The sequence below is a fragment of the Electrophorus electricus genome, chromosome 13 (genome assembly GCF_013358815.1).
Source record: "Electrophorus electricus isolate fEleEle1 chromosome 13, fEleEle1.pri, whole genome shotgun sequence".
NCBI lineage: Eukaryota > Metazoa > Chordata > Actinopteri > Gymnotiformes > Gymnotidae > Electrophorus > Electrophorus electricus.
Genome location: NC_049547.1, coordinates 901,065 through 913,564, shown reverse-complemented (window position 1 = coordinate 913,564; position 12,500 = coordinate 901,065). Strand labels below are relative to the sequence as shown.

General features: G+C 43.5%; 1 protein-coding gene across 1 annotated transcript in view; it reads left to right on the top strand.

Annotated features, from left to right (window-relative positions):
- The window catches only part of kcnh1a (potassium voltage-gated channel, subfamily H (eag-related), member 1a), a 56,955-nt gene that overhangs the window by 16,303 nt on the left and 28,152 nt on the right, over positions 1–12,500 (top strand). The window contains 1 exon segment of the mRNA XM_035532683.1: positions 7,370–7,799. Coding sequence (XP_035388576.1) covers positions 7,370–7,799 — 430 coding nt within the window.

The following is a 12,500-nucleotide window of genomic DNA, read 5'->3' as shown; positions in this document are numbered from 1 at the left end:
CATAGAGACAAGAGACGAGACCGTTACAATCTAGTTTGTTTATGTCGTCTGGGGGCAGAGGCAGCAGAGGCAGTAATCAGCCATCTTACTGCCTTCTAATGCAACACTGTACATGTATTTAAAATCTGTGTGTCCTGTTTGCTGTTAAAAGGACATTAGTCCACCTTCCTTGTATAGATGACAAAGGTTTGGACCCTCTTTTAATACCAGTGTTGTGACATCCCTTAGGTTTTATGTTATGGATGTGTTATGATAAAATAGAGCTGGCTTATATCATGATTGCACACAGTTAAATTCTGTCCTCATAGCTGTTCAGAGTTCACAGGTACATTTAACACATGAATTGGATATTGTCTTCTGTGGGGTAAATGACACTAAGGGATTAGCTCCACTGTGGAGTCCCTGAGAGGGTCAGCAGGCAGGGGGATGTGGGGTCTGTGTGCCGTAACCACAACGCCTGGCTGGCACTGCACAGTCGGATGGAGGGCTGTTATAGTCTTAACGCAAGTTTGAACGGAACTCTACCTGGTCTCCCCGTCCACGCAAATAAAACCAATATAAGGGTTTTGGTAGTACATTCATTTCTGTTCACTTTACATAGTCAGTTAATGAAACAAGCAGGGGTTTCTCGGACTGTGACTGAAACTGTACAATGGAGCAAGATATTTGAAATACTAAATAGATTCATTTAATAGCACTTGAAGAGAAGGCAATATTGCATAGGCAGGTTTTTGTGTTAGAGGCATAATTACAACATTGACCCCTAGTCATGTAGGGCTGGTCACCAACACAGAGTAAACCAACGCTGGGCGTGGTAAGCTGTGAAAGCATCAACAGAGGGATGGGATCAAGTCATTATCACTAATAGCTTGATTGCCAAACTGCAGTCTTGTCTTGTGTTCCATGTTAAAGCAAACTGGGGGGATATTTCACTCGGGGTTTGGTCTGACAAGTGTGTGGGGAAGACGTGGCTTCAGTCACAGCTCAACATGCATGTAAGACAAGATGAAAAGAAATCGCACAGTGAACCAATCATGGCTGGTTTATAAATCCGTATTTACTTACACGCCATGCTGATGTCTTGTTCTAACTTTTCATAGATAGTGACCGTTCTCCAATAGTACTGAAACCTTTCTCATTTTAGACCAAACATCTGTGATAGCCAATGGTGCCCTGACCGCTGTTAGGTACCAGTATGTTATCCTGGTGCTGGACCAATGCCTGGCCTCGTGAGGCAGATGTAGGCAGATCCTGGATGATGATGGCCTGAGTCCCACCGACAACCTTTGGGAGGTTATGTATCAGTGCATCTGATGCCGCCAAGTAGCACCACAGACTGTCCAGGAGGTCACGGATGCCCTGATCCAGGGCTGGGATCTCTAGGACAATATTCACCATCTCAGGTACATGCCCAGATGTCGTCGGGGGTGCATACAGGCACAAGGGGGCCATACACTTTACTTAGTTATATTAAGAGTTTTTTCCGTGATGGAATTCAAACAAATTGGATCAGCCTGCAATTTCAGTTATTTTCTTGGCTTTTAAGTGTGATTTTGAGTCAAGCCCTCAGTGGGTTAGCAAGTTTGGTTTCCATTGACCGTTGTTACGTCATTTTGTTCTCAATAAAGTACAGGAAAGGGTCAAAGGTGAGAGTCTGAGGCAAGCAATGAGCTAAGCCTGGAGTCTAGCTAGCAGCCTTTTCTAATGTATCTGGAAACAGTTGTTCCACTATTGCATGGGTATACACATTCATCAATGGATCAATCCTTTTTGGTACGAAGGTTTTGTAAAAGTCAACTGAGAAATCTTCTAAACCTCTGGTGATTTTCCAGGAGAGTATAGTGTTAGGCTGCAGTATCTCAGCCTTAGAAATATCCACCTCCAGAAATTTTCTATTATCTGCCAGTGATGGAATGTTCAATCTGTCAAAAAAAAAACCAACCTTATGAATATTAGTTCATTCGTCCCCTTGATACATGCACAGTGATGTCTAACACTGCATACATTCAACATTGATGAGTTTGGGTTGTTTGATATTTTTTTATCTGAATTGTGATTATTTCTGGAGGGCTCTTGAATTTGCCAGGCTAGTCATCTATTATCCCCATGCCCACAGTACTGTTGCTTGGTACTAAGAATGTCACGTTCTGCCTTTTGAGAGTTTCATTTGATTTGATGTTGTATTTTCTTACCTGATGAGCAGGAATCAATGTGACCCGTAGAAATCCTTCAGTGACTCCCAGACTGCTGCTGGCAACGAGTTCAAGAAGGCAGCCGTGTTTTCAGTTAGAAAAGTCACAAAGCGTGTAGGCCATTAAGTGGCTACTACAGCATCAGCATTTCAAGCCTAATCCTTCTCCTGATGGCTCCATGATCAATTGCAGAAGAATGATCGGAGAGATTTCTTGCCAAACATTCACATGATCCAATTAAATATTCCCTTTTCTGACGGTAAAGTATCCTGGAGAAGTGCGTATGAAAGTAGAAGTAAAACGGGAACTGATTTTGAGATGTGTGTAGAGCTCTCTGTTTATCTCCCAAGCACAAGTCTACCATCTTGTTTTATAGTCTGTGATGTCTGAGTCTCTGGTTTGGAGGGTGGAGGGAGTCTATATGACCAGACCAAGGTTAAAACCAAGATCAAAGCTGTTGGTGAAAAGGATCATTTTTAATACGCTTCTCAAAGAACTTCAGGTCATTGATATTGGGATCATATGAGTTTACTATTACAACCCTTTCAGATGAGCTGAACCATGCAATATCTCCCTAATGATACTTTTCAAGGTGGACCTTCTTCTCATCAATATTTCCTCTCCTCGATAGTGACAATTAAATAAAATAAAAATACAATTTCCTGGCTCGCTGTCAGACCAGATTAAGATGATCTGTATAATTTAGACGAGTCCCATAAAATAAAGTCACATCTATAATGTGCTTTTCAGAAAAAGCAAAACTTTCTTTTTAAAATATCATTGATACCATTTACATTCCAGGACATGTACCTATATGAACTCCATTCATTTCATTTCATTTAATTGACTAAATATTACAAACAGAAGCATATACACAAGTGGACTCTTAACTGAACCAAAAACTGACTGAATTGTTGAAAGCACATTTCTTAAAGACAACAATAACAACAACAACAACAACAGCAGCAGCACTGATTGTTCGTAGCCGCGAGACTTCTCCAGTCAACGTGTGAACTAACTGGCTTGCAGAATGTTGCCTTAAGGAGGCCACGCATAAGCTGTCACCTGGAGCAAATTTCCCGATTGCAGGGTTTATCTGTCAGCACATTCATGTCATTCTACTTTCACATCTTTTAACGTTCATAATGTCTTTGTGAAAATCCGTGAAACCTCTTTCGATATGTGCCTGAAACCAGACCGGTGGCGACTGTGGGTGTGTTACTACTATTAACATGGCTTCTGAGGATACTTGTCTTATATTCTCAGTTGGTTTTATTGAGTGGAATCGTAATATATTGTGGGATAGTTCTTTAAATTATTTTATAGGACCAATAAAGCCTCTTGTTTCTAAAGCTTTTGGTAGTACACAAGCACCGCTAGGCGTGGGAGCTAGGCTTTTCATGCTGGCAAACCGGCAATACCTCTACATCCTTCAGCTTCTTGTAACACTGGCTGGATCTTGTAACGCTGTTGGCCCGAGTGCCGGTGGATGACGTTTATTAACATACAACGTAGACGACAACATGGCTACACACTTAACATTAACGAAGAACACATACTCACTGACAGGCGTTTACAAAGACAGACAGACGTTCAACATTAAACCCTGTGCAGGCGTGTGCTATCCCACGGGGGCGTGGTTACAAACAATACACACGTGAACCCCCCTGCACGCGGCGGGCCGTACCACGTGACTCGTGAGGGGCGGAGCAGTCCGTGACTGATCTGAAAATGTTTTTAAAAAGCAAATGAACTTCAGGTTGACATCATTCAAATGTGCTCTAGAGATGTGAAGTTTTTTATGAAAAAAAAAATCATATTTAGGTTTGAAATTTTGTATTTTTAATATTAAACATAAATTTGAGAGAGCTTTGAACAAATGTTTCTTGGACCTTGATCCGTTCTCTTGATGGAAGGAGCAAGGAAAAAAGGTTGAAGTTGAAAAAGAGAAACAGAATAGAAAGGGAGAACAGTCTGGGGTCTCGCTCAGAGCAGGACAGCTGGAGTACTACGCTGAACTAAAAGGGTCTGTACTGTGAGTCCCTGGTCTGTTGCTACAGATGGGAAGAATTTCGGATGAAGACAATCTCAGTTAAATGAGTGTAAAGATCTCTCTCTCTCTCTCTCATTTTCACTCTCTCTATTCCTCTCCATCCCTCTCTCTTCCTGATATCAGGGTAGCTCAGTTTGAAAGACAGGTGTAACAGCAGCCTTACAGGATCTGTCCACCAACCTGACATCCCTTGACACACAACATGGGAGCATGGCTCAGGGCATCACCTACACAAACACCCTCCCAGTAGCTCTTCCCAGCAGTAGTGTGTTAGTGGCTGGTTCTCGTTACACTCATTAGCTAGAACAGTGTGTGTGTGTGTTATCTAATACCTTCTCCAGGGGCCAGCTATCACTGCCAAGCTGAGAGAATGCAAATTTTAGTGTTGAGCCGACTGTTCAGTATTTTTTCAGTGTTTGGTGTGTCATTTTCCAGTCAATTAGATTAAACTGTACATCAATACTTGAATAGGTTAATTGAATTTACTGTCTTTTGTCTTCAGTGGTACTGTTAAATAATAATAATAATAATAATAATAATAATAATAATAATAATACAATTCACATTGTACACAGGGTTCAGGTTTGAAGTTGGTTTGTACATGATTTGCATCTATCGAGCTGATCCCTGCTGCATCCTAATTAATAATAAAAGTTCAATCCATCGTGTGAACGCCACAGAATTTGATTGCTGTTTCCCATTTCTCCTCTATTGGAGTTCCTGAGCACTGGGACTCCTGCATTATGAATGCGTTGGATGGAACATGCATTCCTAATGCTCTGAAACTGCTCGTAAGCTCTGGGAGCAGGAGGAGCGGTCGGAAAACTCAGTCCAGAGTGACTCGGGAAGCCCGTGTGCACTGCAGCAAAGGCAATGGAATAATACTCCCAGGAATAATAGCAGGTCTATAGTCCCAGAGCCCTCGAGCCCTGCTCTCACACACGCAGCTAAATCATTGGCCAATCATGGAGCACGTTGCTACTCCAACACAAGCTTTGGGAAACACTGCAGGGAGAAGATGCTCGAGTCTGCAAGTTTCCGTGCATTAACTTTGCTTGATTTGCCGAGAGTCGTTTTCCAAATGCAAAGTCTAAATTCCAAACGTTGCTGTCACATGTGCAAACATCTGTATTTAGATATCTGCCATCGGCTTGCAATGCTTGATCAGAATGACCTTAGAGGATCAGCTGGGTGCTCAGGTAAGGCCAGGTGGAGCAAACTGAGAAGGAGGTTTCCTTTGGGTTCATGCCTCTGGGTCTTTGCTTGGGCAGGACTGCTGCTGACCTGTTCTTCTGTTGTCTGACCCTTTTCACTCTTCTGTTCTTTTCCTTCTGTTCCAACCCCTTTCTTTTTGCATGTGCCCACCAATGGTTTGTTTTTGGGGGAAAAAATGAAGAACTGGAACCATCGAGCTGTCACCCAAGTAGGCCTTTCCGTCTCAGAATTCAGCATTTGATTGGTCTGGTCTGACTCAGTATCTCACAAAGTTCACTGGTGGATTCCGATCAAAAAGAAAAATGAATCTACCCTCTGCTGTGCTTCCTGGCCATTCTGATGAAATCAGGATACATGCAACGGTATTGCACACTTGGCTTTTCCCGCATGTTTTCAATAGCATGAATCTGGGAAATTCCAGTGTGTCGGACACTCTCACTGATGCCCAGAGTCCTTGATGTCAAGAACATGTCGAGAACCTGGCTGTGCAGAGACGGATATGATCCTGTCCTGCCATTTTCAAGCTTTACTGACAATAAGAATAGTCACAAATAATAAGGCCTTGCATGGAAAGCGTTTTTAAACATGACCAAAGACAATTCCCAGTGGATAATTGGCAAGGGGAAGTCCAGCTTGAGGGTCATTTATTTTCTTTTGGAGTTGGAACTGAGAAATTAATACAACCTTACAATGCTTACAGAAACACACGCTAGACGATATCGCCCCAGTGATCTCTAACCACAATCATGTTTTAGACATTTTTAAAGAAACAATTAGTTATGTTTATGACTGCATGTCTTCTGTGTGTGTGTGTGTTGTTTCAATGTGTGGATTTTACACCATATGTCAGTGTGTGTGTATGTGTGTATATATATATTGTTCTGTTACATGCCGTGTACATGCGTGTAATGTCACTAAGGTGTACGTTTTAACTGAAAAGTCTTAACCTTTTTAGTTCAGGCTGACCTCAACCACACATTACAAAATAAAAATCATTTCGGTTATGCAAAAAAACCCACCCTGTTGTTTAAAATAATCACTACCCTATCGGAGTAGGCTTTTAGTCTTTTAGGCTTTGTTTGCTCTGGAGGAAATTTAGGCTAGTGTGTCTAATTATTTATGGAAATGACAGAATCTGGACACTAAAGTTCAGGCCTTCCTGAAGGACACTAGCTAACATGCCACACCTGTACATTTTTGACTGATGGACCTTTTTCCACATTAACCTCATCAGAGCCTCTCAGATCCTTGTTGGATTCTACACAACAATGTGCTGCAATTTTGTTTTGGCAATAATTCACACACATATTCCACCGTAAATTGGATGTCATAAAAAAGGAATACTGAGTTGCTAAAATCCTGGATTAAGAACACATTAATCTTTTTAAATCACCCCTTGTGCAATTCCTTGGACAACCGTATGTATATATTTTTGCCAGAGCATCAAAAAAGGACTCACATATGAAGTGTTTGTCATTTCTGTGTGTCACTGGCGTCACACTCTCTGAACAGGCGCAGTTTAAACCCCTCTGCTGTCCCTGCTATGGGGCCAGCTTGGCACTTTATTCTTTATTCAGAATTATTCATAAACATAAAAACATACAGCCAAAATCAGACAATACTGTTCTGTTTGTGTGAAGCCATAAGCCAAGACACATACCCACACACACAAACACACACCGGAACAGTGATTATAGGGTATAGGTCTCTAGATGTTCTGTGTCTCCTCACAACCATTTCAGGCGGGAAAACCATCTAATAAACAGATGGCCGGATGGTTGTAGTTGGGCTGTGACTTTACTTTGTCTTGTTGTCTCTGTCTCTACGCGTCTCTCTCTCTATCTACCTGTCATCCTCCCTCTCTCTTTCCCTCCTTCTCTCCCATGCTCTGCTCCCTCCTTTCCTCCAGGGAATGAGCAGTCTCTTCAGCTCCCTGAAGGTGGTGCGTCTGCTGCGTTTGGGCCGTGTGGCCCGGAAACTGGACCACTACATTGAGTACGGCGCCGCCGTGCTGGTGCTACTGGTGTGCGTGTTCGGCCTGGCCGCCCACTGGCTGGCCTGCATCTGGTACAGCATCGGCGACTACGAGGTCATCGACGAGGACCACAGGACCGTGCGGAAGGACAGCTGGCTGTACCTGCTGGGCGAGACGGCGGGGACGCCGTACCGCTTCAACGCCAGCGGCACGGGGCGCTGGGAGGGCGGGCCCAGTAAGGACTCTGTCTACATCACCTCCCTCTACTTCACTATGACCAGTCTGACCAGTATCGGCTTCGGGAATATCGCTCCCACCACGGACGGAGAGAAGATCTTCGCCGTCGCCATGATGATGATTGGCTGTAAGATCAGATAAGATGTTCCATACTGTCTGCTCAGGGAAAATGTTACTGAACCCAGCAGTGACAACATTTCAATTATATGCACACACACACACACACACACACACACACATATATATTTTGTGTTGTGTGTGTGTGTGTGTGTGTGTGTATATGTATATGACTACGAGCGTGGAATGGTCATCAGTGCTAGACTAGCCTGTCCTGCAGAAATGGCCAAAGGTGTGGAGGATATCCAGAGAATGGTGTGATCAATGAAAACCATCTGTGAAAAGGGATCTTCTGGACATACAGGGGTCAGAGGGTGATTTGGCACAAGCAGCATGAATGGATGAGCCCTTCATATCAAGGGTCAAAGTTCAAGCTCGTGGAGGTGTTCCCAGATCGTAGTCCTGTAGAGCATCTGTGGAGTGAGGTAGAACTGTTCAGAGCACGTCAGTGACTTGTCTGCGAGAAGCTGTCCTGTCTGGTTCCTGCAGAATGATACCATGGTGAATTGCTGCGGTCCTGAACTGCTCTGATATGTGAGCAGACCTTGCTGGTGTCTTCGGGCCTTTGGTGTTGTAATCAGACTGGTGATGTAACCATGCGCTTCTGCAGGTCCTGTGTGTCTCTGTTTGCACTCTGTCAGTGTGTGCGTATGTATGAGTGGCTGTGGTGAGGTGAAACACAAGTATTCTTGGTTTGCTGTCATCTTTTGTTGCAAAAGCCCTCCATAAACATGGTGGACTCGGTACATATGGCCAGAGAGTACCATGAGGAACGTTTAAGAGTTACAGCGTTGTAAGGAAATGAAAGAAGAGAATAATATGATAACATATGGCTCAACAAAGATAGAGACACCTCAATAGACACACACACGCTCCTGGCAGGCCGGTAGAGTAGAGCAGTAATGCTGAAAGACCGCATTTCCGAGTTTGCTTGCAGATACCTACACCCGCCAGTCTACCTGCAGGTCTACAGCAGGCTGCACACAGGCTGGAAGCACAAACCAGACAGGTCCTGTGTTCTCTGATAACCGCGTTACGTCTACACCTCCTGTCTCCATGCTGCCAGTCGGTCGACGCTCACAGGAACGACTCACTGTTCCTCTTTGCGACGATTGGGCGATGTGACAGCTTCCGTGCAAATGTTCACCTCCCATTGGCTGCTCTGAGACAGAGGTGCTTGAATGCCTGCTCTGTTGCCATGGTAACAACTGGCTTGGAGTACCGGGGTATAGACTGAGTTTTAATAAATTGGAAATTAGGATGGGGCAGTGGTCTGAAACTGTGTGTGGGTCTCTCTTTCACTCTCTCTCTCACACACACACACACACACACACACACACACAAACACACACACACAAATACATATAGTGCATACATAGTACATTTCATGTCAAAAAAGGAAGGATTCATGGCCTAGTTGGCAAATAAAGTAATTACTTAACAACTTTATTACCAATAAAGTAATGACTTAATGTTACAGTGACCGGTACATGAACAACTGCTAAATTAGGCTATAGTGTCAGTGTCACTGGACGCCATCTTGTCAGTACACTTTAGAGGTCACACTTCAGACTACAGACCCCGTTACTTTAGAGAAAGATAGGAGTGACACCAACATGGTAGTGAGTGTTGCTTTAGTGTGAGTGAGTCAGCCGCCTGTGCGCACTGGAGTTCAGTGTGACCGTGTCATTGTTGGGATGAGAGCAGACGTGGCCTCAGACCGGCCACCGATGAACAGAGGGGAGGACGCACTGAACCCCAAGAGAAGGGCCACGATGTCTGACTCTGCGCTACTCATAATATGAGCTCAGATAGCACTGGCCGCGTGCTTCTATATACTGAAAAGTGTCACAATGTTTAAATTAATTTCATTCATTTTAACTCAAAATCTGCTCAGAGGATTCCAGCAGTGCAGTGCTGTGACCGCTCGATTGATTCAAATAGTTCATTTCATTAATTTAGTGTTTTGGCTGTGTCGTTGGTGCCTCAAGGGTGACATGCACTCTCCCGTTACATCAAAATCTCTCTCTCCTTCCTCCTTAAGTTGACTATGACACTCAAAGGCAAAACCAGACTGGCGAAACATGTCAGCAATTCCACAAAGTGCTTTGATGTCACAGCTGACGGGAACGTCAGGCAGCTTCCAATCTGCAAATGGAAGAGAGGACAGTCGTCGTATTCCAGGATGATCTCATTCCCGAGCATTCTACCCACAGAAGGTCATCAGGAGAACCTCCGAACCACTTGCCGTGGAGTGCGAGGAGGCAGTGGTCGTTTCTCCTGAGACAACGGGAACCCCAAGGGTATTGGCATATGTGCATGATGCCAAAGTTCAAATAGATGTGGAAGATTGGAGCTGATAAATATTCTTTCCCATTGCTCTGAAATGGAAGTGAAGGGTCTTAGAGAGGACAGTCACTCAAAACTATCTGTCCCCCATTTCTGTCTGTCTTTTCACCATCTGGTTTTTTGTATACAGAACAAACAAGAAACAAGAATAGATTTGTCTGATAGAAATAAAAAACCCACGTTTGTTAATCTGTCTTGAAAAAGCTCTGGCTACACAACACAACGTTAACGTGGGCACTTAATTAACCATGAAGAATGCAGAAATAAGCCGCTCTATATATCTAATGCCCTGGTGTAATCGTCTATATGTCCACCAACCCCTGGTGCCGCTTTAGAGTAGCAGCCAGGGTTCAGATCTCTGCACAATCAATAGCATTTGGATTTGCAGAAATACCATAACATGTCATTTACAATAATTACCCATAATTCTCTGTAAAGCCCATTGCTGGCCACACACAGTTTTAACAAGCATCAGAATTTAGTGACAGTGTTAGAGTTTGGATCAGCATGATCGGAGGAATAGACAGACACCTGCATGACACACACACACACACACACACACACACACACACACACGCAAAAAAAAAGAAAAAGAAAAAAAAAAGACATGATTAGACTTTATTATACTGATTATACTGATGGTACCAAATCATTGGACACTAAAATTGAATCAAACTAGCTTGTCCTAAAAATTGAACTAAATTGGTTGATTTGACATGTTTCCTCACCAATTTGGTACAAAGTTACATATACAGAAGTTCATTTGTCTCATGCTTGTGCTAGGACTCCAGTACCCATAATCCCACATCTGAATGTGAGGTGACTTTTGTAACATGAATACACTTACCTTCAGATATGCAAACATGTGCAAATGTTTGCAAATGAGTGCACACCTCTATCCACTCCATTTAAAGTTATTGACATGGTAATCAAAACTTCGTCCAATTACTGTGCGGCTTTTAGAGATTGTCCACTGACTCTATAATTCACGAGTGTTCACTATTTAATGAGAGTGATTAGTGCTGCTGTACGATCATGGCAAACGATGCCATCAGTCAGGAACGTGGGCTGCGCCACACCTCAGGTAGCTGGGGGATTGTAAGTGTCTTAGTCTGGCCATTAGAGATGCCCCTGAGGGCGTTTTACCTTCCAACATTTGAGGTGGTGTGAGGCATGAGGTGGCAGAACGAGAGAAAACATTTACAACAGACCAATGATCCATCCATACTACAATTAATCAATCAGCCTAATCAAATTATGTTATTAGAACAATAGAACAATTATGTTCTCTTCTCGTCTCATCTCGCCTCTTCTCCCCATAACTGTGTAGATCAGATCCCAGCAGGTGTAAACTGTGTGTGTGTTTTTAAAGCTCTTTGTCTCTGTTAGCAGACAGTGTGTCTCTGTATGTGTCATGGCAGATGGTGTGCTGTGGTGCCTAATGAGTGGCGGGCCGTGGGCCGAACTCAGCCCACTCACCTTGTGTGTTTTAGCCCTGCGATGTTACCACACATACGTTAATGATCTTAACTTCTGTGCTACTTAATTTAAAAGCTTCTCCCCACCGTAAGGGCGCTGTTGGAAGGGCGCTGTTGGAATGGCGCTGTTGGAAAGTAGTGTTGGACAGGTGATGTCGGAAAGGCAATGTCAGAATGGCGCTGTTGGAAAGGTTCTGTCGTGGTGTTCCCGGGAGACCTGGTCCTGTGGGCTTGTGGGGCTCCCAATTAAACAACGAGCTTTCCAATCTTCATGGCCATGGATGTAACAGCAGAACGATTTTCCATGAAAGCGGTGTTGCCTGGAACTGGTGTTCCCTTTGGGGGCCAGGGAACGTGACTTGAGCACATCCAAGACATTTAATGCTAGAGAAGCCAATAACACAGATGAGACATGGGAGCGTCTTGGAGCGGCACACCTGGCTATCGGACCCAGATCAACCTGCTCAGTTACTCGGCGCACAGCCAAACTGGACCAAACATATGAGGCTGGTGAAGCTGACCTCCAACTGGACTTGTCCAGGACTGGAGAACTGGCTGAACTGCTGTTTCTGGAAATATTGGAATTCAGATATTTGCTTTTGGGTGTTTGTGTAAATTATATTTTTGAATTTGGTGCTGGTGAAAATCACACATTTACACTATAGGACTGAAAGTGGTGTAATTCATACACTTACACTATAGGACAAAGTTGTATGATTCATACATTTATACTATAGGACTGAAAGTGGTGTAATTCATATATTTACACTTTAGGACAAAGTTGTATGATTCATACATTTACACTATAGGACTGAAAGTGGTGTAATTCATACATTTATACTATAGGACTGAAAGTTGTATGATTCATACATTTATACTATAGG